Below are 25,924 nucleotides of genomic sequence, written 5' to 3' on the forward strand. Positions count from 1 at the left end.
CCTTCAACTGCATCCAGGTTCATTAGTGTCAGATAGCTTTCAACATCTTTTGCTTGTAATCCACTAGTAATTTCCTGTGGTTTGTTTCGTGCTGTTGCATTTGCTTTTTCTGCAAAAACTTTGCTAATTTGATTTTACGAAAATAGAGGTAAAGGTCTATTCTTACTTGTGCCAAGTCCATTCTTTTTGTTGGACAAAATTGCATTCCTTTTTTTAGTAGTAAAATCTCATTGTCTGTTATCTCGCGGTTTGATAGGTTTACTACTTGTAGCTCATCCCTTATGTTTTCTTCAGGCGCATACTCCGGGTTTCTGGGCCTATTTTCTCCGTACTTTGTCCGGCACCTTTTGCCCCTTCTTGTGGGTTTCTTTGATACCTTTGCCTGCCACGTCCTCTTTTTCCTTGTTGATGGAAAGTGGGATGAGATTGGTCCCATTGTCGCTGTTGCAATACGAGGCGCATGTCCCCTAAAAAAGAATTCCTGCGTCTGTTCTCCTCACTGTCTTCGTTCGATATCAGCGATGATGCACTGCTCGTGCAGCTTGTCGCACTACTCCAGGATAGTTGTTCCTTCATTGCATCGTACTTTCTAGCATACGTAAAGATTCGCCCTTCCTCATAATCATTAGCATCTCGAATGAATTTTGAGTGTTTTCTTTCCCTTACAATGTCTTCATGTTTTTCAATCTGAGCTTCTAATTCTTCTTTAAATTTAGTCATTTCACTTGATAACTTCATTGCTGTAATTTCTTTTTCAATTTCATTCAGTTCTTCCTTTACTTTATTGAGGTTAATTTCTATGTGTTTGACCAAGATGTCGATCAGTCCAAGTGATGACTTCAGTATGAACTCCCCCCACTCTTGTAATAACTCATTTGAGGAGTCTTGATGACTAGGCATTAATGTAATTCTCAACCCACGTGGTACCCTTTGGACTTCAAGATACTTCTTCAGTGTAATTAATTCCCATGACTTGTTAATTTCTTTACGGCTTAATCTCTCCCAGGCAATTGAGAGTTCTAAATAGAACAAGCGGTGATAATACCCCAACCAGAAGGCAGTACAACGTTATATTGCACGTTCTCACAGAATTTTTGATTTATAAGTTGAAAATCACACAATTAACAAATATGCAGCGGAGAGAAGAAAAACGGAGTGAAAAACTAATAACCATGTTTACAAAAGAAAAGATTAGTGAAACCTCAATGGCTGGCTCATCGAGCAAGGTTGAAAAGGTGGATGCAAAATCCAAGCTACGTGCCTGGGAGAGATTAAGCCGTAAAGAAATTAACAAGTCATGGGAATTAATTACACTGAAGAAGTATCTTGAAGTCCAAAGGGTACCACGTGGGTTGAGAATTACATTAATGCCTAGTCATCAAGACTCCTCAAATGAGTTATTACAAGAGTGGGGGGGAGTTCATACTGAAATCATCACTTGGACTGATCGACATCTTGGTCAAACACATAGAAATTAACCTCAATAAAGTAAAGGAAGAACTGAATGAAATTGAAAAAGAAATTACAGCAATGAAGTTATCAAGTGAAATGACTAAATTTAAAGAAGAATTAGAAGCTCAGATTGAAAAACATGAAGACATCGTAAGGGAAAGAAAACACTCAAAATTCATTTGAGATGCTAATGATTATGAGGAAGGGCGAATCTTTACGTATGCTAGAAAGTACGATGCAATGAAGGAACAACTATCCTGGAGTAGTGCGACAAGCTGCACGAGCAGTGCATCATCGCTGATATCGAACGAAGACAGTGAGGAGAACAGACGCAGGAATTCTTTTTTAGGGGACATGCGCCTCATATTGCAACAGCGACAATGGGACCAATCTCATCCCACATTCCATCAACAAGGAAAAAGAGGACGTGGCAGGCAAAGGTATCAAAGAAATCCACAAGAAGGGGCAAAAGGTGCCGGACAAAGTACGGAGAAAATAGGCCCAGAAACCCGGAGTATGCGCCTGAAGAAAACATAAGGGATGAGCTACAAGTAGTAAACCTATCAAACCGCGAGATAACAGACAATGAGATTTTACTACTAAAAAAAGGAATACAATTTTGTCCAACAAAAAGAATGGACTTGGCACAAGTAAGAATAGACCTTTACCTCTATTTTCGTAAAATCAAATTAGCAAAGTTTTTTGCAGAAAAAGCAAATGCAACAGCACGAAACAAACCACAGGAAATTACTAGTGGATTACAAGCAAAAGATGTTGAAAGCTATCTGACACTAATGAACCTGGATGCAGTTGAAGGTGATGAAATAAATTTGAATGAAGTGGTGGAACAAAAAGGAGGGGGTCTGAGTGGACTGAAACCCAAATCTAAATTTTATCCCCAGCTGGCACCAGGTAATAAAGTAGATTTATTTCAGGAAGCTGTAATTGAAGATGTGTATAAAATAAAAAATCTAATTTACAAAGACAACTTGACCAAGGAGGAGAGAGAGGCCTTGAAAAATCTGATGAATGATGACAACATTGAAATTAAAATTGCTGACAAAGGCGGTAACATCATAATCCAAGATAAAACAGCATATGTCATTGAAGCTCATAGACAACTTTGGGACAGCAGGTATTATGAAAAACGAAAAAATAACCCAACAAAGAACATTAAAGAAATGTTGGATGCAAAACTACAGGAATGGACTAGGAAAAATCTAATCAATGAGGAAGAGTGTAAATACTTAACTGTGAATCACCCTATTTTGGCAACAATTTATTTCTTGCCTAAATTACATAAGGACCAAAAAAAGCCACCAGGCCGACCAATACTATCAGCGGGGGGATCTCTGCTGGAACCATTAGCTAACTTCATTGATTACTTTTTACAACCATATGTGAAACAACTCAGCTCCTATATACAGGATACGACAGATATACTGAATATGCTACAGAACACACCTTGGCAGGAATCTTACTTGTTGGTAACGATGGACGTTGTATCGTTATATACAACAATAGACAATGACTTTGGAATTGAAGCGTGTAGCTTATTCTTACAAGAGAGAAATATAATGTATCAATATCACAATACCATGCTGAGACAGATGATCACAATCTGCCTGAACAAAAACATTTTTCTCTTTGGTGAAGAACTATACAGGCAAAGAAATGGGACAGCAATGGGCTTTTCCTTTAGTCCAAACTACGCTTGTCTCACGATGGGATACTGGGAAAAGGAAGTGGCGTGGAAAGCGGAAAAGGATGTCTATCTGAATAAGATCATCTCTTGGAAAAGATTCATAGATGATCTTTTTATAATTTGGGATGGAACATGTGATGAGTTTCGAGAATACTTCGAAATTTTAAATAACAGCACCACCCAATTGAAATTCACGTTCAAATCCAGTAAGGAACGTGTAATATTTCTGGACACAGAGATCTACATCAGAGAAAACCAGATCCACACCATGCTGCATCGTAAAAGTACATCTACGAACTCAACCTTGGAAGCAACCAGTTTCCATCAAGAAACATTGAAAGCCAGTATCCCATATGGGGAATTCCTCAGAATTCGGAGAATCTGCAGTGAAGAACAAGAATGGCAGAAACATGGTCAACAGACAGCAGAACGCTTCAAAAGGAGAAAGTACAATAACAAAATAGTCCTGAAAAGCTGGGAAAAAGCGAACAAAAAGCAAAGGGAGGAGTGCTTAAAGCCTAAACCAAAGATAAACGTTACCAACAAGGAACCAATAAGATTCATAACTGATTTTTCAGTTGAAAGTAAACAAGTGATAAGTATCCTGAGAAGGAATTGGAAAATTTTACAATTGGACAGCACAGTAAAAGAAGTGATGGGGACCCATCCGGTAGTGACATACCGTAGACCAAGAAATCTTAAGGATCACCTAATCCACAGCCATTTTAAACCCAAAAAGAAGGAAGACGATTGGCTTAAAACTAAGGGATTCGTGAAATGCCACATGTGTAAGGTGTGTCAGATTGCTAAACAGACTAAAATACTGAAATTGAACAATAACAAGTCATGGGAAATTAGACAACTAATAACTTGTAAAACACAATATGTGGTGTACATAGTGGAATGCCCATGCCCCCTACAATATGTTGGCAGCACAATCTGCGAATTAAAAAAACGAATCCTGGAACATGTCAGAGCGACGGTGCATAAAGATCGAGCAAATGCCATCGCGAAACATATGGAATCACATCATCAAGGTGACTGGACGAAACTAAGATTCTTTGGAATAGACACAGTGCCACAAATGAAGAGAGGCGGTGACAGAGAGAGAGAACTTCGTCGAAAAGAATCGAGGTACATCATCAAGCTGAGGACAATGCACCCACATGGCCTCAACCAATCTGAAGAACTCTATATACATCTATGAGGAATTGAGGATAGGAAACACTTCGTAAAACTTCAAGAAATTTGTAAGCTGATTGGATTCGACATCTACAACAAAAAAGAAAGAAAGAAATAAAGACAAGAAAAAAAGAAAAATGTGTGAAGGAATACCATAATAATTCAAGAAATAACATTTTCAATCAAGAAAGACATTTAATGATACAGCCCACTAGAGGGCAAAAATGAATCATACATAAATGAGACTTTTTGAAATAAAATGAGATACCAAAAATAAAATGAATTTAATTGCGTCACATATACTATGCCAAAGAATAGTATTGTTGTCGAAATTGGGACCAGCTTACATTAAATATGATGAAATTCAACATAAGTTACACTTATGGGTTTTAATAAAAACTACAGCCTCCAGAATGCTTTGAGCCAAGGAACACACTAAACAGGAAATGAGAGAAAATGTGACTTTAAAAGGACTAACTTCCTGAGAACCAGTTGATCGTGAGCAAGGGAGAGGTGCTCCCGAAACGCGTAGATCTGTGCTTATCTGCATAAATGCTTAATTGAAGGCTTAAAAATAATAAAAACAGCAAAAGAAAGTGAGAACGGGAGTTCGTCCCATTATTCCTCGCCGCCAAGGGAGGTTTGTGTGTATAATTAATTAGCAGCGTGGTTCTGCTGCAGGGACTTCGAACCGAGCGTTGCAATTCCCGGGCACATGGAACCGAAGGCAAGATATATATATATATATATATAAATCCTGCTATTCTCGATTTTTACTCCCGAATATAGGGGCTGGGAATAATAGACATTATCGGTCAGCTGTGGCTTATTTACAACAGCTTGGTTCACCCATAATATGTATATCAGTAGTGCTCCGACAGTAAAGTGTACTTATGATAGTGCAATTTTGGATTCATTGATATGTATTTTATGAAGTTTTAAATCTTTCTTGTTTTCCCGAATTCTTATTGTTATAATGATTGAAAAAACCCTGCCTGGTCTTATCGTTTTTTGTCCAAGTTTAATGCACAGTAGGAATGATTTTTATACGTTTCTTTAACCGGCACATGTGGCATGAGCTCATCTGATTCCAATTGTTTTCTGCTCTAATCACATATATTGTACTTTGTAATGATTTTATACTTGTGATATGTATTTTTATTACATGTTATGGGTGTTTTAACAGACCGAAATGAAATCTGACTGACTGATATATAAAGTGATTATTAGTATTTTGCATTTTAGGCAATAAAATCTTGGATAATTCACATTGAACTTAAATGACTTATCTCAACATACATTTATAGTATATATCTCTTTCATGTTGATACGAAAGATTTAATATTGAAGTAATGCAATCTAAAACAACAAAAAACATTGGAGATACGGTTAAATGGTAACACATTTTTGCACCTAGCATACCAACAATTACTAGTTTCTTGTACAAATAAGTACCTATTAATGTAATGTTGTCAAATAAATCAGGAGTTAACAGGTAAATCTGATAGATCCTTAAGGGTGAAAAATGGTTCAGAATTAGCAAGTTTGCTCTCCTTTGATTGAAGAAATATAAGAATAGTGGAAAATAAAGTACATACAGTTACATTATCAGAAGCTCTCCTTGGGTTTAAAAAAAAATACTCAAAGTATTTTCTAGGAAAACAATAGTTAGAACTTTCACAACAACAAAAGTAAAACTCCACAAAGAAACAAGATTAAAACCCTTTCTTCACAAAACCAGAATCTAAATAACAAAATTCCCCCGAAGGGGATTCACAGGGCAACAAGAACCGGAAAACTGGAGGCTTGGATGAGCAAAAAGGAAAGCACGGTGGTCTGCGACTCTAAGAACAATCTACCATAGAGTACAAGCCACTGTCGCTTTAAATATAGCCTGACTTCCTTACCCGACTCGGTACGTTCCAACTGAGTGCATACAACAAGGGACTGATGGGCAGCATATGCGGAGGTTTGGTAACTTCCTTATCCGGCTTGAGCAGCAAATGACTGGCTGGTGAATGCAGAGTCCCTTTATTGGTCTAAGAACACCTTCAGAGCACATGGACTCTCCCCCACGACTTGGGCTTTACAATGTAAATGGTCATGATGAAGGCAACCTGCTTAGAAGTAGTGCTGAACGCAACCCAAATAATTCTTACATTCTGCAAATCTCTGAAACATAGGAAGATGTCCACCCAGGAGCTTGTCAACAAAGCGTGCTGTGATATCTGGGTATTATTCTTACTATTATAATGATTTAGAACCCCTGAGTGGTGTTATCGCTGTGATATCTGGGTATTATTCTTACTATTATTAGAGAGTTAAATTCTTAAATTGGTCATCTATCTAGTGTGTGTCAGCGATTTTTACGGTCCACTTTAGAATGTTTTACTATGAACATGTGAAGGTTCTGTGAAGTTGGTGGAAGCTGGACGGTGGATAGAGTTCCTCTACTGTGAATAAACTATCATCACCACCTAGCCTGGAGTCATAGCTCTTCGAGTGCCTGGGTTTTGCAGATTAGTGCACATGCTTCAACTTTTTTCTTTAATAATTGTGTGATTTCAGCCAATTCCGAGGACTACTGGGATGGTGCAAGAGCAGTTTCAATGGCTAATTGCTGACAGAACTGGGGACGCCACCCTGGCCAGAGTTGACTTCTTCTTAGGCACTGAGACATGAGCCTGTAGAGGCATGGAGTCGGGAGGCCTTAGGGTGAGAGCTGCTAATCCCTCAGGGTCAGACTCAGACTTGGAGAGTGGCACACAGCCTACTGGACATAACTTGAACTAATTCAATGGAGCTAGTCGGAAGCCCTTGATTGGAGCAGGCGTGTGCAATGGAACCAGGAACTCCAATTTTAACTTCTTTAACACCCGAATCTTCTCTGAAAATTAGCCTGGTGCTAAGAATCTGAACAGTCCCAGGAGTGGTACTGTTTACTCAAGGAAGACAAGCTTTTCCTCTTCCTGTTTGGAAGAACTTTTAAGAGTTTGTTTCTTGTACAAGGGTCTAACCTGAAGATGAAGGGTAACCTGCTTGGTGTATCCATGCTGATCGCTGCAAAAAATATCTTGGACCTCACCGCCTGGTAGCCTTGGAGTGAATTAGAACACAGGAGTTGCAGGTCGCTGATTTGTGGTTCATAACATGCAGATGTTGTGTAGCACACATTATCTTGAGACTCAGTTCGAACAGGTCATTGATGAAAAGCTGAGAAATGTTTTTAACTATGCACTAAATAGCCTGCATTAGGTGCCTGCTCAATATACCGTAATGCTGTAGCACCTAGTGGGCACAGTCGCTTTGAAGCTGCATGGAGCCAACTGACGACTGGAGGAATATTCATGAGGTGAGTAATCTGTGGGAAGAAGTATGGATTAGAAACTGTAGTTCTAATAAGTAATAATTGCACTTATGATGAAGCACATAGTCACATATTCCCTTCTCTACCACCTAGCTGTCACACCCACAGGTTCTTTGAGTACCCACTTGGGACTCTCAAAATAATACACTTAAAGTAAATAGATGAATTATTATTCAACAGGTTGATCAGAATAGAAACATAATAAAATCTAATGAAATTATGTGGTTTACATTGGTGATGGAACCCGTTTTGGTATCCCAGAGAATGCAGTGGTTACTTGGTCTCAATTGTGAGATTTACCTCTGATGTCCTGGGCCTGACACACGAGATCCAAAAACTGAGCACCAAGTACACCCCTTCAGCACTTGCCTCTCAGAGTAGTGAGTATACGCAGTTTCACTCCACATTGGCATCCCGCCAAACTATTCTAGGCCATGGATGATGGCCAAGACAATCTCAAGGCCAAAGTGGTAGCAGCCAGGGACGCATACTTAGCAAGTATGGGTCCTGCCACTCACACCCTGGGTTTCCAGTGCTCGCTAAACTTATTTGGCCATCGCTTTTTGAACTTGTTCAGTCCTTCCTCTTTACCCAAGCAGCTGGGCTAACTTCTCCCTTCTTCCTCTTCTGCAGAAGCACATAGAGTGCATTTTTTGCAGCAAGCAAGGGCAGGCTCCTTCTCCTAGGGCAGATCCTCAGCGCTTCTGGCAGGAATCCTTGGTGTTCACTCTCCTGGCTAGGAAGTGTCTCTTGGCTGAGACACTGGTCCATCACCCTTCAGAGGTGTTGCTTTGGCATCAGTCAGTGAGAAGTTCTCGAACACTGCCTTTGTGTTTCAGCTCCATTGTAAGTATACTATGTTTCCAGACAGGGACTGTGGAATCACCAGACAGTTCTGGGGACTGGTCTCAGGCGGTTCTGCTCCTTTTGATTATTCCTATCAGACAGGCCAACCACAGCCTTAGTCTTCGAGTGTCAGTGGGAAGTAGTGGTGGGGCTGGTAGTCTCTCTGTAGCTCAGAGAACCCCAAGATACAGGCCCAAAAGGAGGAGAATTCATTCCATTCTACACCTTTCAACTTGACATTGGGACAGCTGTCCCCAGTCCTCCCACACACTGGCTTGACACTAGGGCTTCAAGAATGCATTAAAGGAGTCTTCTAATATACACTGCTGATCTGGTATAGTACCTTCATCCTCCATTTTGTGCACGATCCCCACAAAGGAAATCCACATGGATTTCACAGTCTCCACAGTCAACCATTGCACACACGCATTTACTCATTCAGACACAAACATACTGTATACACAGAGGCAACACACACAACTGGATGCAGTGAAGGACCTGGCTGCAAGGGACTGGCACACTAATGAAGAGAGGAAGGCAATTAGGCTACTCTCCCTGTGCAGGTTAGATGTAAAAAGACCAGTCCGCCCATACTAATAATTTGGTGCGACCACTGTTCAGCCCACTTCCACATGGTAAGCGGACTGCAGTCATGTTCGATTAATGACAGTGCAACTAGGGTGCCCCTCTGGCCCACAGAGATCCATTCTGGGTCGCAATTTTTGAAACTCTGGGCCCTCATCTTACACACTATTGCAATGTACAATCAGGCAACAAATTAGTCAAAAACATCAGAGGCCCAGTCACTCACTGAGAGGGCACTGGTACATGCTTAAAGTCATGTATGGGACATTTCCATCCCAACACTTGGGTGAAGTTCTTGTTCACCGTGTAACAATTACTTTTGAAGTGGAGGATGCTTACTCAATCTTTTGTATAGCCTCACAAACAACAGTAATGGTTGACTGGTATGAGATCCAAGGTGAGAAGGCAGGTGAAACACATCCAAATCGAAACTAAAACTTGCTCCACTGCTCATAGTAAGGCGCTGAGAGAGAGGCAGCTTCTCTAGAAACCAATTGTAGAGCTCAGTAGAGAACAGTCTGGGAAGCATTTGATATATCCTTTAGTCCAGTGCACACTAGTACAGATAACAAGAACAAAGCTAGAATCTGGTCTCACTTCATGACAGACTGCTGGTAGGTCATGTGATCCTCTCAGGACCCATCACCTTTAATGTCACTCCAAGTATAGTAAAGTGATGAGTGCTTCGTTCAAAGAAGCCTTGTCCATTTGAAATGAAGGACTCTCTGCAAGGAACAGATCAAATGGAGCTGGGGGCTTACTTACCAGTGCATAGACCTACAAAGAGTGGGAAACAAAGATGATCTGAAAGAAAATATCAGGTCTTCAAAGAAGTAGCTCAAAAGGAGCCACATTAAACACTTTTTATCAAATAATGGTGCCGACTACCTCGATGGAATGCCAGTGGAGATCTCCAAGAGGAATATATACCCTGCAGAAATTACATTTTTGAAACCGAGGATACAAAAAGGTTCGGAACTAGGGGAAGTTAGCATGCAGGAGGCACACCTTTTCTGCTTCAAGATTAAACCTTTTTGCTAGTAGTGTAATTTAAAATCAGTGCCTGAATCCTGGAGTCCAGGAGAGAGATACCACACATTTAGACTCTTGGGAGGAGAGAAGCAATTGGAACTAAGCAGAGGAGGCTGTAAATAGGGGAATGGGCGCTGACTTTTGCCAGGTGTGCAGCTATACTTGGAAAACACTCAAGTCCCTCCAAGTGGAGAGACAGGACACTCCATAAGATAAAAAAAAGGATGGTGGTTAATGGGAGGACAGCCATGCATGGATAGTATTAGACATGCCTTCATGGGCTCCCGGGCCCCATAATGTTCAGGGACTGCTCTGTGTCATAACAGAACTGGTGAGCAGTGGCATTACTGGTCTTTCCTGAGCCCATGATTGCTGTGTAGTCCAGCCAAAGATGATGTCTGCTCATGAGCCAATGTGGATGAAAACATCTCATCAAAGCACCTACTGAGGAGGTGAAATGTAGGGCGGGCAAATAGACAGCAGTAGGAGGGCACTGCTATCCTACCTCATTACTATTCCAGCGGCAGCTCAAGGATTGGATCTCTTGTGTAGAAAGAGTTCTATTTCACAGGGCCAGAAATGAAGCCCCAGCAACACTGTGATGCACGTGTGCTGCAGGCCAACCCTTAGGGGATTCCTTCAAGGTGAGCCAGTTAACCCCAGTTGGTCTTCCAGTTCATGCCCATCATGAGCAGTTCAAGGATGAGTCCAAGACTTGGTAATGCCAGGCCACGTATACGCATTATTATACAGGGAATGCTGAAGCACAATAGTCCTCTCACAAAAAGGACACATTGGCCCGGGTCTTTCTTGACCTTGTGATTCATGCAACTTATTTTCAACCACTGTGGCTTTGTTCCACTATAGACTGACCACCAGATTGCTAAAGCTGGTTGTTTTTGTGTTCTTAACTGAATCTAGAATATGTCTAACATTACATGGGGTTGGTGCTAACTTCCACAGCCATCTCGGTGGTCCTCGCCCCAAGGAACTGGCCATCTTGCATTCACAGCAATGCCCTTTGACCAGTCATGCCTTACTTTAAAGACTGGGAAACACCCAGAAGAGTTGGCTCCACAGTGGATGAGCTGTTAACTACAGAGGAGCGGCCCACTGGAAAGAGTGTTAATCTACCATTATGTCCTAAACAGAAGAGCAATCGTTTGCACAAACTCACTCAGAATATAAAGCCCTATAAGCACACAGATCGGCTCACAGTCAACATCAAGGAAATTATGCAACTGGGAATTGTTCCTGCTGACCCACCTTATTCCAAATCAAAGTCAACACATCACAGAAGGACTGGTGGATTTTAACACCTGAAGCTTATCACAAGCTGAGATCCCGAAGTCATTGTTGGGCATTAATAACATCATCACATACAGTGAGAATCGAGACCTTTATTGAGTATGTGCATAAGGATAGGAACGAGAAAGTAAAATCTGCTCAAGAGAAACGTTTGGGTGAAAGCTATACCCTTGTCAATCGCACATGTGGACCTGGAGCAACATGTGACAGTGCGCTTTGCGGAGTTACCTAAGTGACTGGAGCCATGTGAACTGGTGCAGGACTGGAACCACAGCTTATCCACAGTCCAATAAAGAAGGGCCGTGTCCTAGATGCCCTAACTAGTGTTCACTACTTCAAGATGGTGAAGTAGATCCTTCCCAATGCAAAGAAGAAAAAAATCGAGGTTTCATAGCGCACATCTCATTGTTCCCATTATGTCTCAAAACACCCTTCCATTTAAGGTACAAAAGAATGCCACTCTAGTAGGGTTACCCAAATTAGAACCTTGGCAACTGAAATGTTTTTGCCCACCATGAAGAAGGAAGCCACTAACATACTTTGAATGGACAGTGCAAGAGGGGAGTAAATACTCCCACAAGAACCTAACCAATCAGGGTTCATACCAAGTTCCATCCAAACCGGTGTGACATGCAGAAGACACTGGCAACCACAAACCAAGCAAGTCTAGAGAAATAAATAAATGATACACCTGGAGAAGGAACCGCCACCTCAGAAGTTGAAACTTGACAGTTTGTTTAATCCGTGCGGCATCACACAACTAACCATGACATCCTTTAGTCGCAAAAAGTAAGCTACTACACCCATGGAGTGTGGGGAAAAACTGACAACATTCTATTTCTCCATATTGTTAAAGTAACCTTTAAAAATTATTTCCCTAAATGATCTGAAATGAAAGTGCAATACTCCCTGTAGGCCACCCAGGTTGGGTCTAAGCCTATGTGTTCATGAAAGGGGCAATATGGCTCTTCATATGCATGTTTGCTCCCAATGGGAGCTGGAAGCGAACATTTGTAATGACGTAGATACCAGTATAAGAAAAAGTTTGGGGTTACGCACTCCGCTGATGATAACGTAAACCAGTTGTGGTGTGCATCCGGGATATCACTCCCTGACAAAGGTGTGGAAATCAGAATACAGTCAGCGACACCTAGGATAGGTGCCGACTCCCTGGGCACGACCACTATGAACGTATCCAACGTTCTGTGAAAATTTCAATCAATTTAAATCCACAAGAAAATGAATTCCATCATCATGATTTATTTCATGTTTCTCCACATGAAGTTATTCAATATTAATTCAATGATAATCCATTTGGCATAATTATCAATCCAATAATGTATGCATTCATTATTGGATTGATAATTATGCCAAATGGATTATCATTGAATGAATATTGAATAACTTCATGTGGAGAAACATGAAATAAATCATGATGATGGAATTCATTTTCTTGTGGATTTAAATTGATTGAAATTGTCACAGAACGTTGGGAGATACGTTCATATTGGTTGTGCCCAGGGAGTAGATACCAGTATGCCATGTGAAGTTTCAGGGACAAAGGAAGTGGAGAAGACTATAATGTATAATAAACATTGTACAAGGGGAGAAGAAAGGGAAAAGAAAGAACCAGAAGCAAAGCATGCAATGAGAAACAGTGACCTACACACAGAGGAAACATACAGTACATCACTAGATCTGTGTACATGCCAAAGTAGTTACTAAGAACATACTTCACAAGGTGTAGTTGGGATCATGAAGAGAATAGATAATGTGCAAAGGGCTTGCCCTACAATGAGGATCTCGTAGTAAAAGCAAAACTCGCTCAATGTAAAATCACAAGTTGAATATACTTTGCATAAAGTGAGGGGTTTAACATCCCACTGAAGAGGAATCTTGAATCTTCTTTTGCGCTAACAGGAAGCATGGAAAACTGATGAGGCTTTACTGATGGAAAAATACCTTCTTCTGGCAAAATGAAATAGTTAAAGATGAGAAACTACGTACACCAATTATTTTCACGTTAATCCATGAAGAAATTGAGTGGCCATTTGAGACAAAGATAAAATCCATTTACACAAAATTCACTCTGAGAAAGTAAGTTCCTAGCAGTAGAACCCACTTTATGACTCTCAAAAGCACTATAATCTATATGTATATACCCAATGAAACCCAGACCGCTTACTACGAAGAGCTGATCCCCAAGCTAGTGTTCGTTATATTGGGAAAGCAAATACCAGGGGATTGGGGGAGTGACCTAAATGAAGTTCTTTACCAGTTACTAGTAGATGATTCACCCATAGACTAGAAGACCTGGAACTCCCTGCCTCTGCAACTCAAGCAATCAATCACCGTCGCTGTCTCAATTCAGGAGGAAGCTCAAGACCTGGCTCTTCGACTGAAACACAGATCCCCCTCCCCCAACACCCCCAGCGCCTTGAGACCCTAACGGGTGAGTAGTCACGCTTTACAAGAAAACTGATTGATCGATTGACCCATACATCAACCCCATAGTAATTACGAAATTGCCTGTTGACCGCTGAATATTGCTAGGGAGGGTCAGGTTTGCTTGGAAACAATATCAGAATATCTCGAACGTCTTTTCATAAACGCCTGTAAACCATACAGTATTTTAGCAAATGTATTTGCTAATTAAGCTGTAAAAGGCACCAGTTGGCCCCATAGTTTCGATATGTTCTTACATGGTGGACCCCTACTACAACATTTCAGTGAAATGGGTTGGGTCTGTAGGTGCAATTTGGAGACATGCTTTAGAACCCAGATTTTAAACTTCAGCATCCACCACTCGCACTGGCAGAAGACACCACGCTGTCACCACGCTGTCACAAGCTTGAGGAAAGTAGGCTGGAAACCAGTGGGTTTCCAACTGCGAGACAGGCTCCAAAGGCCCTCAAATCTTGTAAACTGAACAGGTGCCACTTTTACTAACTGTTCTCAACTGAGTGTCCTGTCCCAACACCTGATCTATTAAATCGGGCTACTGTCACAGTTCCAGAGAGTCAGAAAAAGACAATGTTTTCCCCTTCACAAGCTGCTAACTCTGAAACCCTGCATGAAGTCTCAACAAGGGCTGCCCTCTGGCATTCTGCAGATCACTAAATCTGGTTTCATTCGTGTACCATTCTGCTTCACATCTTTTCGTGCTGATTCATTCTGACACTTGCTATGAAAGACACATTTGTTTTGCTGACTTTGGAATGCCTGTTAGTGCGGTTGCACCAAATCATTTTCTATTTTAAGTCCCTCTCAGGTCTTATTTTCTTTAAATGGAGCAAAACACATTCAGAAAGGAACTTGATGAACTTTTCTTTCTGCATATCCTAAGAGAGTCTCTGCCAAACGATTCATTTAGAGAAGACAGGGGTGTCCTCCTGGCCCACAGTGGGGATGACTCAGAAGGTGCTGTCTGGGTTGCGCCATTTTCCTTTGGCAGCATGTGCTACAGAGAGCAGGTTGGACTCTCTCTGGGGGTAGGAGCAGCGGTGGCAGGGTATGGAGGAAGACATTTGCAAATTCCTAAAATGAATTACAAGTTTAATGAAATCTTGCAAACCAGGGTCAGTTATTTTGTTATATGTATAAAACTTCCATATCCTGACAAGGGCAGATTTCAAACGCTTATAATTCAAGGAGGAAGGAAGGAGGGTGGTAGGGTAACCAAGACAAAGAGTAAATAGAAAATAAAAAAATGAAATTAACAAAATACACTCAATTTTTTAAGAACTTAAGTTTGGCTAATATTCACATGGGTATTTTCAAAACAAAATTAGAGAGCAGACGGTGCCCCCTAAAAATCAGAACAATTTGTAATATATGCATTTCTTTCTCATCAATAAAATGCATGTGAAAAAAACCATTGACTTACAAAAGAAATCCAGAATGCCATGCCCCAGCCTTTGGGCAGACAGATGTCCCAGCCAGCTCCCCAGCCCCTGAGCTCTTCTCCGGTGACTTTTCCTGGCTGTTGAATTAGGAGGACTGGAACCTTGGACTCCGAGGGACCCAGTTCAAGCCTCGACCCCGGCACCAATAGCTCTCTCCTCAAACGATTGATTTTCTGGAATGATCAAATAAGATTAATTTGAACATGAGTATGCAAGCATTAAATTACAAGTAGGCTTGTTTTATCATTCTATTGTTCTTAATGAAACATAATAAGGAACTCCAGTTAAACGTGCCCCGTGGAATGTGGTGCTTTTCACACAATGTTGTATTGAATAACTTTCTCCTACATCCACCTCCCACTCCCCCCTCCCCGATGTGTATCTTAAAGTGCAACACGTCTTATAATTACAAAAACCGTCTTGGGTCGACCTTTACAATTTCTCCTTCTTAAGTTGAATATAGCGCTATCTGATGGCCCTTAATGTCTTTTAACTAGCCAATGCCCTGTAGTCTCTGGCAACGTTACTGGCCACCACCGGTTCACAAAGATATGTTCTTCCCCTTGTATGAAATTCAAAATCTTATCCATATCCATTATATATTACTCTTTCCCATACCAATCTTTCAGTGTGGGTAGCTTGGTTGCCTCTTAACTCTTTAGCATCATTTGTTTTGCAGATGACAAAGAATCCATCAGCCTAGTTTGACTCGGGTCTAGCACATTTTACCCAAGCCTCCATGCTAAATTGTGCTGGCTGGGGCCCTAGGGATTTGCATAAGTATTGCCTCTATCACTTTTATCACATCTTCCCAATATGTTCCAACATCTCTTAAAATGTGCTTTATCGTTCCTTATTTCAGGCAATTTCTTCAGCAGGTCTTGGAGTGTTCCTTATTGGTACCATCTATGCGGCATAGCGTTTACCGTCATCTGAGGAGTATTTTGCTACCTGCTTCTCTCCCTTGTACATGCTTGATCTCCGTATAAGCATTTTAGTTTAGTGTCTTCTATTGTTCTACAGTGGATTCAATTTCTATGACTTTATCCCAACTAGACTGTGAAGCCTTCTTTGACATCTAACACAACACAAAACCTATACATTTTGGATATTAAGTGTGTATCTTCTGACCATTTCAGTATCAGTTTTCAAATTCAGTGAGTGGACGTGTAGTAGCTGTTTTTTAGGTCTCGCGACCTATCAATGCGCGCAAGCGCATTGAGCGGAGCGAGAATTCAAGTGCTCAAAATCCTCGTCAAACCAAGGGCTTCTTGCTGCGGTTTTGTTTGAGTTCACGTGAATCATGTGACCAAACAAGCACGCGCATCAGCCTCCCTCCCTCCTAATTGCATTTTTTTTAACGCCCGCACAGCACATCAAAGGGCTTCGCCCAGCGTGCGCTCTGCGGCTTCTCCTCCCCTAATTAATCATGGCTGTTTGGCCGTACTTTCAGTTTCCCGGCCGCTCTGCATTATCAGGTACGTGTTGGTGACGCATTATTTCACTTTGTCTCCGTGCGTGCATTTATTTAATGTTATCCTCTCGTTCATTAGGTCCTATCTCTTGCACTTAGGTCAATGTGTCTCTATCACACTCTCATTATTTCCCTTTCTTTCTCTGCCCACTTCTCCCTCCTCTCTCTCCTATCCTCTTCTCCTCATCTCCGTCTATCACTCATTCTCCCTCAGTCGCCTCTCTGCTTCATTTGCTTCTCTTGTTCTCTATCTCATTGGATTCTTACCCCCTTGATTCTTTCTCTCATTCTCTTTCTCTAGACTCTCTCTCATCCTCACGTTTCCTCTTTCTGTCTCTCACGAACTGTTTCATTGTCACCCCTCAATCTCTCAATGTCTGTGTTCCGCTCTCTCTCTTCCCGCATCTTTCGCTCTAAACTTTCTGGCACACACACCATAATTATCTTTCTTTTTCCTGTGACCCTTGCTTCCTCTCCTGCGTCCCTTCTGTGCCTCTCTGTCTATTACTCGTTGTCACCCACACTGTCTCTTCACCTCTCTGTCTCTCCCGCACCGCTCTCATTGACCTACTCACTCTCGTCTCTATTGCTCTCCCACCCTAGACATTCCCCTTCCACTCACTCCCTCGCTTTCCTGCCCTCACCCCCTCCTTACCTATCGATGTTGCGTGTAATAGACCAAAGGAACATTATAATAATTCTATAATAATCTGTAAAAATAAAAAATAACTAGAAAACTGAAACGCGAACAAACTCTAAAGTAAAAATAAAAAACCATACATGCGGTTCACTTGTTTTATTGCAGAGTTTGCTGGATGATTGATTGAGCCCTTTTCGCCACTCCATGTCTATATTTGCTCATGCCGGCAGCTTGTACCCACTCAACCTCAGTGATGCTGCACTGAGCACAGTGAAAAGGGGCGCCCGAGCCCCAGCCCTCACCGTCAGACTCCAAAGGCCCGAGCAAGCTCCTGCTAGAGACAGGAGTGAGCGTAGCAACCAGGAAGCACATGGTGGTCAGGGATGGGATGCCCATTACAGGTTTGCCAAACTCAACACCATAAAAGTGTCACTGTGTTTAACGTGTCCACCGAATTCACAGCCTCAGTAAGGTGTTTATTATTAATGAGTTTTTCTTACAAATATGAAATGATTTATGTGATGCTCCTGGCATTTTTGAGGTCACTTAGTCCTTTATTGTTCTCATTTAGCTCTAAAACGTTCTGCCGCAGTAATGCCTCACGCATGAGAAAAGCATAACCTGAAAAGTTATGCGGAGAGGACGTGGTTACTCCATAGCTGCCCACTTCGCAACTAGGGATCCGGGTTCGAGTCTCGGCGCTGGCTCAACATCCTGTGGTTCTGGGCAATTTAAGTAATCTCCCTGTGCCTTTAAAATAACACAGTGACCTAGTGTAGTGTAAAAGGTGCTCATGTTGGGCGCTCCAATACCTTTGGGTTGAGTTCACTCTATATAAAACTGCAACAAAACATTAAGTAATGGAAGCCACCGCCGCAATTATCTGGACACAACACTTAGAGCGGGCCGCCATATGCTGCTCACGTCTCGGCAGATGGAGGGAAGGGCCATAAAACCCCCCACTCCACTTCAAAGCGGGCACAAGGGATTCTTCAGAGTTGAAGGCCATCCCCCCACCCATAAATTATCAGCTTATCTCCAAGAGCGCATTCCTCTAATGCTCTCTGAGAACAGGCAGAGACACGGGAATTTGGAAAAGGGGGCCCCAGCAACAACATAAAATGTTGGCTGGGGCTATCAAGTATAGTACATATCCCCTCTATAACATAACGCAAAGGCCCAAAAAACGCGCTACAACCTTTGGCACTATTTATAGCCGCTCAAGGCATTTGACTTAATAGTAAGCCGCAGGTACAAATAACCAATGCTGCTGCCTCCAACACACATTAACACGTGTGCCAGGGCACGTTTTATCGCAGCTGCAAAATGAAACAGCTGCCTCACAATTATGGGGGGAAAAGTGATACAGATCAAGTACACGCGAAATGCCCTGTATTGCTACAGAAACTGCCAAGCTTTCAACTAAGAACAAGCACTGGCGTTGCCAATAGGTTTCGCATTTGGAAAGTTGGAGCTATTGGTTTTGTAAAAGACATTTTATATTTATAGATTGTTATTGACAATGCCAATAACGATATATAAATATAAAATGTCATTTACAAAACCAATAGCTACAACTTTCCTACTGCGAGACCTATTGGCAACGCCAGTGCTTGTAATTCTCTTTGCATGATCCAGGGTCTGATTTGGATATAGTTAAATCTCTATTTTATTTGCTGAGACAATAATGTATATATATATATATAAGGTATATTTTATTTAAATTAATCTCGGTTTTTAAAAAGGTCTACAATTATGATGCATCTGGCCTGTTGCCATTGACCAAAGGCCCCTATCCAACACTGGCCCAAATGTATTATTTCCAAACAATGGTGTGTATGGTGACAGGTGATCCTCTTACAGTCCACCTGCGTTATGCCATTTTTAGAGAGTGGCCTTAATGATAGGATACCTAGATAGATTTTGATGCTTATATTTAGGTCCCATTGTGGGCTCTCTGCTGGAAAGTAGTCTTTTAAAACACCAAAGTTGCTCTATTTCGTCTTTCAGTCAATCTAGACGGCGGCCTAAGTGAGTTGATGATAATAAACTTGAAAATTGAGGATCCCCAATATTCCTCTATCTAGTGACCAATTCAAGACTTGGTTGCTACTCTCGTTTTCCACCTCCACCACCCCCAGGAGAGAAATAGTACCTCGGTTAAGATCATTAGAACATTTTTTATTTCAAAAGGTTTTATTAAAGATTTTGGTGCAAAACAGCGGTTGGTATACATACATGAGATGAATACATTGTAAATAGTAGGGTTGCAAGGCATTTACACATGGGTAATATAAAAACTGTTAAACATGGATCGGAGATCATGCTAAAGTATCAATTTCTACGTTGCTCAACCTTGTGGTGGGAAAAGAAAAGAGAACAGAAAAGAAAAGAAAGAAAAGAAAGAAGAGGGAGACAGAAGAAGAAAATCAAAGAAATAGAAATACAAAAGAGTGGAAGGAAGGTTGTGAAAGTTAATAGGCGGTTAATGTGTCACTATTTAAACATCTGTGGTGCTGTTCTGTGCACTCGTGGCAAACCGAGCACTGGAGGCAGCTCTCCTCCGGAGGTAACGCCATCTTGGGTCGGGAGACGGATGAGCAGTCTAGTGCTCCGCCCCTCCCGCCCTTTCCTCCTTAAAACTCGTGCATTTCCACACTTGCCGCTGACTGCTAGTGCGAGTGTGAGTGTGTTAACGTCCTGAGGCGGAAAGCCGGGACCGTGCATTTTAAACACTGCGACTGCTGCTTTGTTTTTACTTAAAATTGAATTTTTATTTTGATTGCATTACCTGCCGGTTTTTACCCTGTGTCACTATTTAAACATCTGTGGTGCTGTTCTGTGCACTCATGGCAAACCGAGCACTGGAGGCAGCTCTCCTCCGGAGGTAACGCCATCTTGGATCGGGAGACGGACGAGCAGTCTAGTGCTCCGCCCCTCCCGACCTTTCCTCCTTAAAACTCGTGCATTTCCACACTTGCCGCTGACTGCTAGTGCGAGTGTGAGTGTGTTAACGTCCTGAGGCGGAAAGCCGGGACCGTGCTTTAAACACTGCGACTGCTGCTTTGTTTTTACTTAAAATTGAATTTTTATTTTGATTGCATTACCTGCCGGTTTTTACCCTGTGTCACTATTTAAACATCTGTGGTGCTGTTCTGTGCACTCGTGGCAAACCGAGCACTGGAGGCAGCTCTCCTCCGGAGGTAACGCCATCTTGGGTCGGGAGACGGACGAGCAGTCTAGTGCTCCGCCCCTCCCGCCCTTTCCTCCTTAAATGGCCCCCCTCACTAGGAAGCGCAGCGGACGAGCGCAGCGGGCGCGCCAGCGGCGCGCCGAAGGCTCGCCAAAGGCGAGCCCGTCTGCGCCCGTCAGCGCCGGACCCGCGCCTAGGGCCAGTCCCCCTGCCTCACACAGCTTCCATCCTACCTCCAAACATCTATACGATAGAGAAACGCTGTGGGCTCTAAACAAAAAGCCCGCAACAGAGGGCTGCGAAGTAAGGAAACCAGGACGGAAAGCCCAATTTCATCTCTCGTACTGCGCCAACTGTCGGCAAACCCTGCCCAAATTTCTCTGGCAACCTATTGCATCCCAAAATAACCATAAATCCATCCCGCCGAAGGGAAACAACCCCTCGGTCAAATGCCTGCTGCTGAACACAAGAGCCCTGGTCAAACATAGTTTGGAGATAGCGGAAGCTATCCAAGAGGAGGACATTAAGATTGCATTTATCACGGAGTCATGGACTGATGCAGCATCAGGGCCAGATATAGTCAAAGCAACCCCCCAGGACTACGTGTGCCACACCCAAAATAGGGACAAAAGAAGAGGGGGAGGTTTAGCGATCATTTATCATAACAGCATCAGAGGCTCTTTTCAACCCGGTCCCGCCGGCCTTAATGAATCGCTGCTTTTCAACCTCACGCTCTCAGATCATCAATCCTTTAGTGGCGGTCTGATCTATAGACCCCCAGGTGGGAAAGCCCAATTTTTCACAGGATTAAATAGGGCACTCGAAGCCGCAGCATCTGCCCAAATGTTCACCCTTCTGGGCGATTTCAACTTTCACTTGGAATGTGACGCTGACATAAATTCCCGGGAGCTAATCGACCTACTAGGGGGGATTGATATGACGCAACGGGTATCTGACCCTACACACAAAGCAGGACATACCCTAGACGGCATTTTTACAAATCATCCCAACCTAAAAGTTACATCGGTTCTTCCAGTATCATGGTCGGACCACTCTGCAATTTACTTCACCATACCCCTCATCACCCCTATGAAACCCCTTAATACCAAAAACGCCCCGAGACAGGTCAGAAAATGGAAGAACATCAAAGGGGACAAGCTGGAAAATACGCTAGCAAACTCCCTGACCCCGCTCCCTGACAATATAGAGGAAGCGGCCATGTCCTATACAGCCTGGCTGGACCATGCCTGCTCGCTCTTGGCCCCCCCTAAAATTACCTATTCCACCCGGGCTTCTCCAGCAGCTCCCTGGTTTACAGAACAAATCAGGGAACACAAAACACGGTGTAAAAAATTGGAGAGAATCTGGCGAACAAACTATAGCGAGGCAGACAAACAAACTCTTCATTTGGAACAAAGAAGCTACAGAGAAAGAATTTTGCAAGCAAAAAAGGCCTTCCTTACTAAACAGATAAGGGAAGCCAGCAACACCTCCAAAAAATTGTTTCAAACGGTTTCACTTCTAGCCGATCCCAAAGCCACAGAAATTCCCCCCAGTCTTCCGCTCTGTGAAAACCTGGCCAGCTTTTTTCGAGAAAAGGTAGAAAACATCTTCTTTTCATTAGACTGTCTAGTCTTGACACCCCCCTCGAGGGAGGGCCTGGAGATCCTAGGCCCATCAGCCAGACTTCAACAATTCCAGCCCATCACTGAAAATGAAGTGGTTACGCGCCTTTTAAAAATAAAATCAGGCTCGCCTCATGACCCCTGTCCCACCAGCATAGCCAAACTAGCCCCAGAGGCCATTGCAAGTGGACTTACTCCACTTTTCAATCAGATGCTGGAGAAAGGAGAATATCCCTCCATATGGAAGCGAGCATCCATCCTGCCTTTACTAAAAAAAAACAACCAAGACATCACCAATTTGAATAATTATCGACCGATAGCTCGACTTCCTCTCCCCGCTAAAATTATCGAAGGCAGCCTTAATTCACAACTTAGCGCCTTTTTAAACACAGGGGATTACCTCGACCCTTCACAACACGGGTTTCGGGCGGAGCACAGCACGGAATCCGCCCTGATTAAATCAGTGGAAGACATCAGGCAGGTGATGGACGCAGGAGGCAGAGCGGCCCTGATCCTGCTGGATCTCTCCGCGGCCTTTGATACGGTCCACCACAAATTGTTGGTGGACCGGCTGAGGGCCTGTGGAATCCAGGGAAAGGCACTTAACATCTTACAGGCCTTCCTGGCCGACAGAACCCAGGTAGTGGCCCTAGGAGACTACGAATCCCACCCGTTTGTGCTGCCTTGTGGAGTCCCTCAGGGGTCTTCGCTCAGCCCTACCCTTTTTAATGTCTATGTTGCATCCCTAGCCCCGGTGATACGTTCGTTTGGCTTTCACCTCACAGCATATGCAGACGACACTCAGATAGTGGTGTCACTCTTACCAGGAAAGGTTGAAAATACAGCAGACAGATTTAAAAACTGCATGCGTGAGGTGGACTGCTGGATGGCACAAAACTGCCTAAAACTTAATTCCACCAAGACAGAAGTTTTGCTCTTCGGAGCCACGGACAACTTCTGGTCCCCGAGCTGGTGGCCAGATGAAATGGGTCCTCTCCCCTCCCCGGTGGACAAAGTAAAAAACCTGGGCATTCTTGTGGACAATTCCCTGTCCTTTAAACCCCAGGTTAACGCAAGCTCCTCCTCCTTGCATTATGTTCTTAAAACCATCAGAAAAATTCTTCCCTATGTGGAGAGGGAACATAGGAAAACCATTGTTACAGGTCTAGTCCTCTCCCGCTTAGACTATTGTAACAGTCTGATGCTAAACGCCCAGCAGAGCGTCCTCAATAAACTTCAACTACTACAGAACGCAGCTGCCCGCCTGATCACTGACACTCCCAAATTCGCATCTATCAGTCAGAACTTGGTGACTCTACACTGGCTACCTGTCCGCAAGCGAATTGTCTTTAAGGCACTATGCATGGTTTTTAAAGCCCTACATGAAATGGGCCCCAGATATATGAAACTGCTCTTTCGATGGTATACACCGGCAAGAACTCTGAGATCAGGGGAACAGGCCCTGGTCACAGTCCCCAGAACTAAAAGAGCTCGCTGGGGAGGCAGGAGTTTCTCCCTTGGGGCTGCCGAGGCCTGGAATAAACTTCCGCTCAGGCTTAGACAATCCCAGGACCTGATGGTGTTCAGGAGAGAGCTCAAAACCTGGCTCTTTACCCACTAAGCCCATCTACTCATTCCAGCACCAGCAGTCAGCGCCAGGACACCTCCGGGTAACAGAGCGCTCTACAAATGTGAAAATAAATAAAATAAATAAATAATGTGAAGGACCCGTCGAGCCTAAATAGGCTGCTTCCACAAGTCTACGATAGAAGGCACCAAAATATTGGTTGCAAGTCGGAGTAGTGGGTTGTTAGTAGTGATGACATATAGCAGTATATCGTAGTGACTCTGAGAGGATTGATCAGCTCGAGGTATGTGTCTAGGAGGATTGATCAGTTTGAGGGTTCTGCCTAGGCTGTTCCATAAATCTTTATTAGCTGAGATCCAGGGATACTTGGTAGATGGTATGGAATGTGCGCCCCAATTTTTTTGTTTGAATATGTTTATTGCATTTTGTCATTATACAACAGTACACATATGTAAGCATAGCAAGTAAAAGGCGCTGTTACTTAAGTCATGGAGTCCCAGAGTATGTGGACCATCCCACCCACACGGAGGTATGGCGGGGGAGAACAAACTATATCAGTGCACAGTTAGACCACATAACAAATTTGTAGTGCAGTAGCTGTTGTGTGTTACATTTACGTTCAGTAATGGCAGTGCCCAGTATTGGCGTAATAGAACTTCTGCATCGCCACTGCATACCTTAGACTCATTTCGTATAGCGCTCAAAGTATACCATGACCGGAGAAACAGAGCAGTCATTCACATTAGCAACATATTACACATTTCAAAATTGCATTCGAAAACTACTAACTATACAAAACAATTCCAGATATATTGGAAACCATAAACCAGGTGGTGTCTGTCAGCGGTCATGTGTGTGTGTGTGGAGCTGGAGGTGCGGAGAGGAGTGTGATCCAAATGTGTCATAGCAACGGCAATGTTATTTTCGTTGGAGTCTTCACTTGTGCAGCAGGGTGTGAGGGAAGCGCCGTGGAGGTGGGGGGGGGGGGGCGGGGGGGGAGGGGGGGCAGGGAGGAGGGAGAAAGGGAGGGGGGGAGAGGCTGGGAGCGAGAAGAACGTTGGGTGTGTCATAGGTGAATATGTGGTAAACACTCACTCAATACCATTCCGCAGACACTCTTGGTGGTAGGCCACCAGGACACCATCCCACTCTAGCGCAATAGGGTACATCCGGAGACCCGCCGTCTCCTCCCGGTGCAGTGCCACACTCTCAGCCCTCGCCCAAGCATCCAGTGAGCGACGCCACTGCACCGTTTGGGGGGGGCAGACTATGTTTCCAACGCCTGGTAATGGACGTTTCGCCGTTATCAGGCCCAGATCCCAGAATCTCGCTTGGACTCTTGTCTGCTTCGTCCTTTTAAATAACCCCAACAGACAACCTTCCCAAGTGTGTGGTAAGGTACCCCCCGTCGCCCCCGCCAAGACAGTCGACACTGCGGTCCAATATGGCTGCAGCAGATTGCAGGACCAGAGGACATGTAGGAACTGTGCGTCCACTAGTCCGCATTTAGGGCATCCCATCGTAGTGAGTCCAAAGTAGCGATTAATTTTTATCCAGGGACAGATACGCTCAATGGATCACATAGTACTGTATGATCTTGAAGCGTGCATTGCGTGGTACGTGTAGAGCTCCAGCTAGTACCCCCGCCCACTCCCTGTCTGTCCAGTCCCGTCCTCTATCAGCCGCCCATTTGTCACGTAGGCGCTGAGGGGAGAATTGCGTGTGTGTGTGCAACGCTTGGGATATCCAATGCACAAGGTGAGAGCCTTGTCCCATCACATGTAAGTATTGAATGAGCAGGTGTATTGGTGGTTCCTCCGTCAGCGGACCCGAAGCTGTCGTCAGTGTATGCAGCAGCTTCGCATATGTCAGGAACTGTCCTGCCGGCAGTCCTGTGCTGACTGTCAGTGTCTCGAAAGGGAGCAGTGCACCCTCCTCAAACAGGTCGCCCAAGCTCTCTAAGTCTGCTGCTCCCCAGCTGTCCAGTAGTGGCGCCGCAAGCATCCCGGATCCCCAAGGCGT

General features: G+C 43.5%; 1 protein-coding gene across 1 annotated transcript in view; it reads right to left on the reverse strand.

Moving 5' to 3' along the window:
• The window catches only part of POP1 (POP1 ribonuclease P/MRP subunit), a 514,990-nt gene that overhangs the window by 103,193 nt on the left and 385,873 nt on the right, over positions 1-25,924 (reverse strand). Inside the window, exon 13 of the mRNA XM_078686978.1 lies at positions 15,364-15,555. Coding sequence (XP_078543104.1) covers positions 15,364-15,555 — 192 coding nt within the window. The remainder of the gene's footprint in view (positions 1-15,363; positions 15,556-25,924) is intronic.

This window comes from Lissotriton helveticus, chromosome 4_1 (assembly GCF_964261635.1).
Source record: "Lissotriton helveticus chromosome 4_1, aLisHel1.1, whole genome shotgun sequence".
NCBI classification, from domain to species: Eukaryota; Metazoa; Chordata; class Amphibia; order Caudata; family Salamandridae; genus Lissotriton; species Lissotriton helveticus.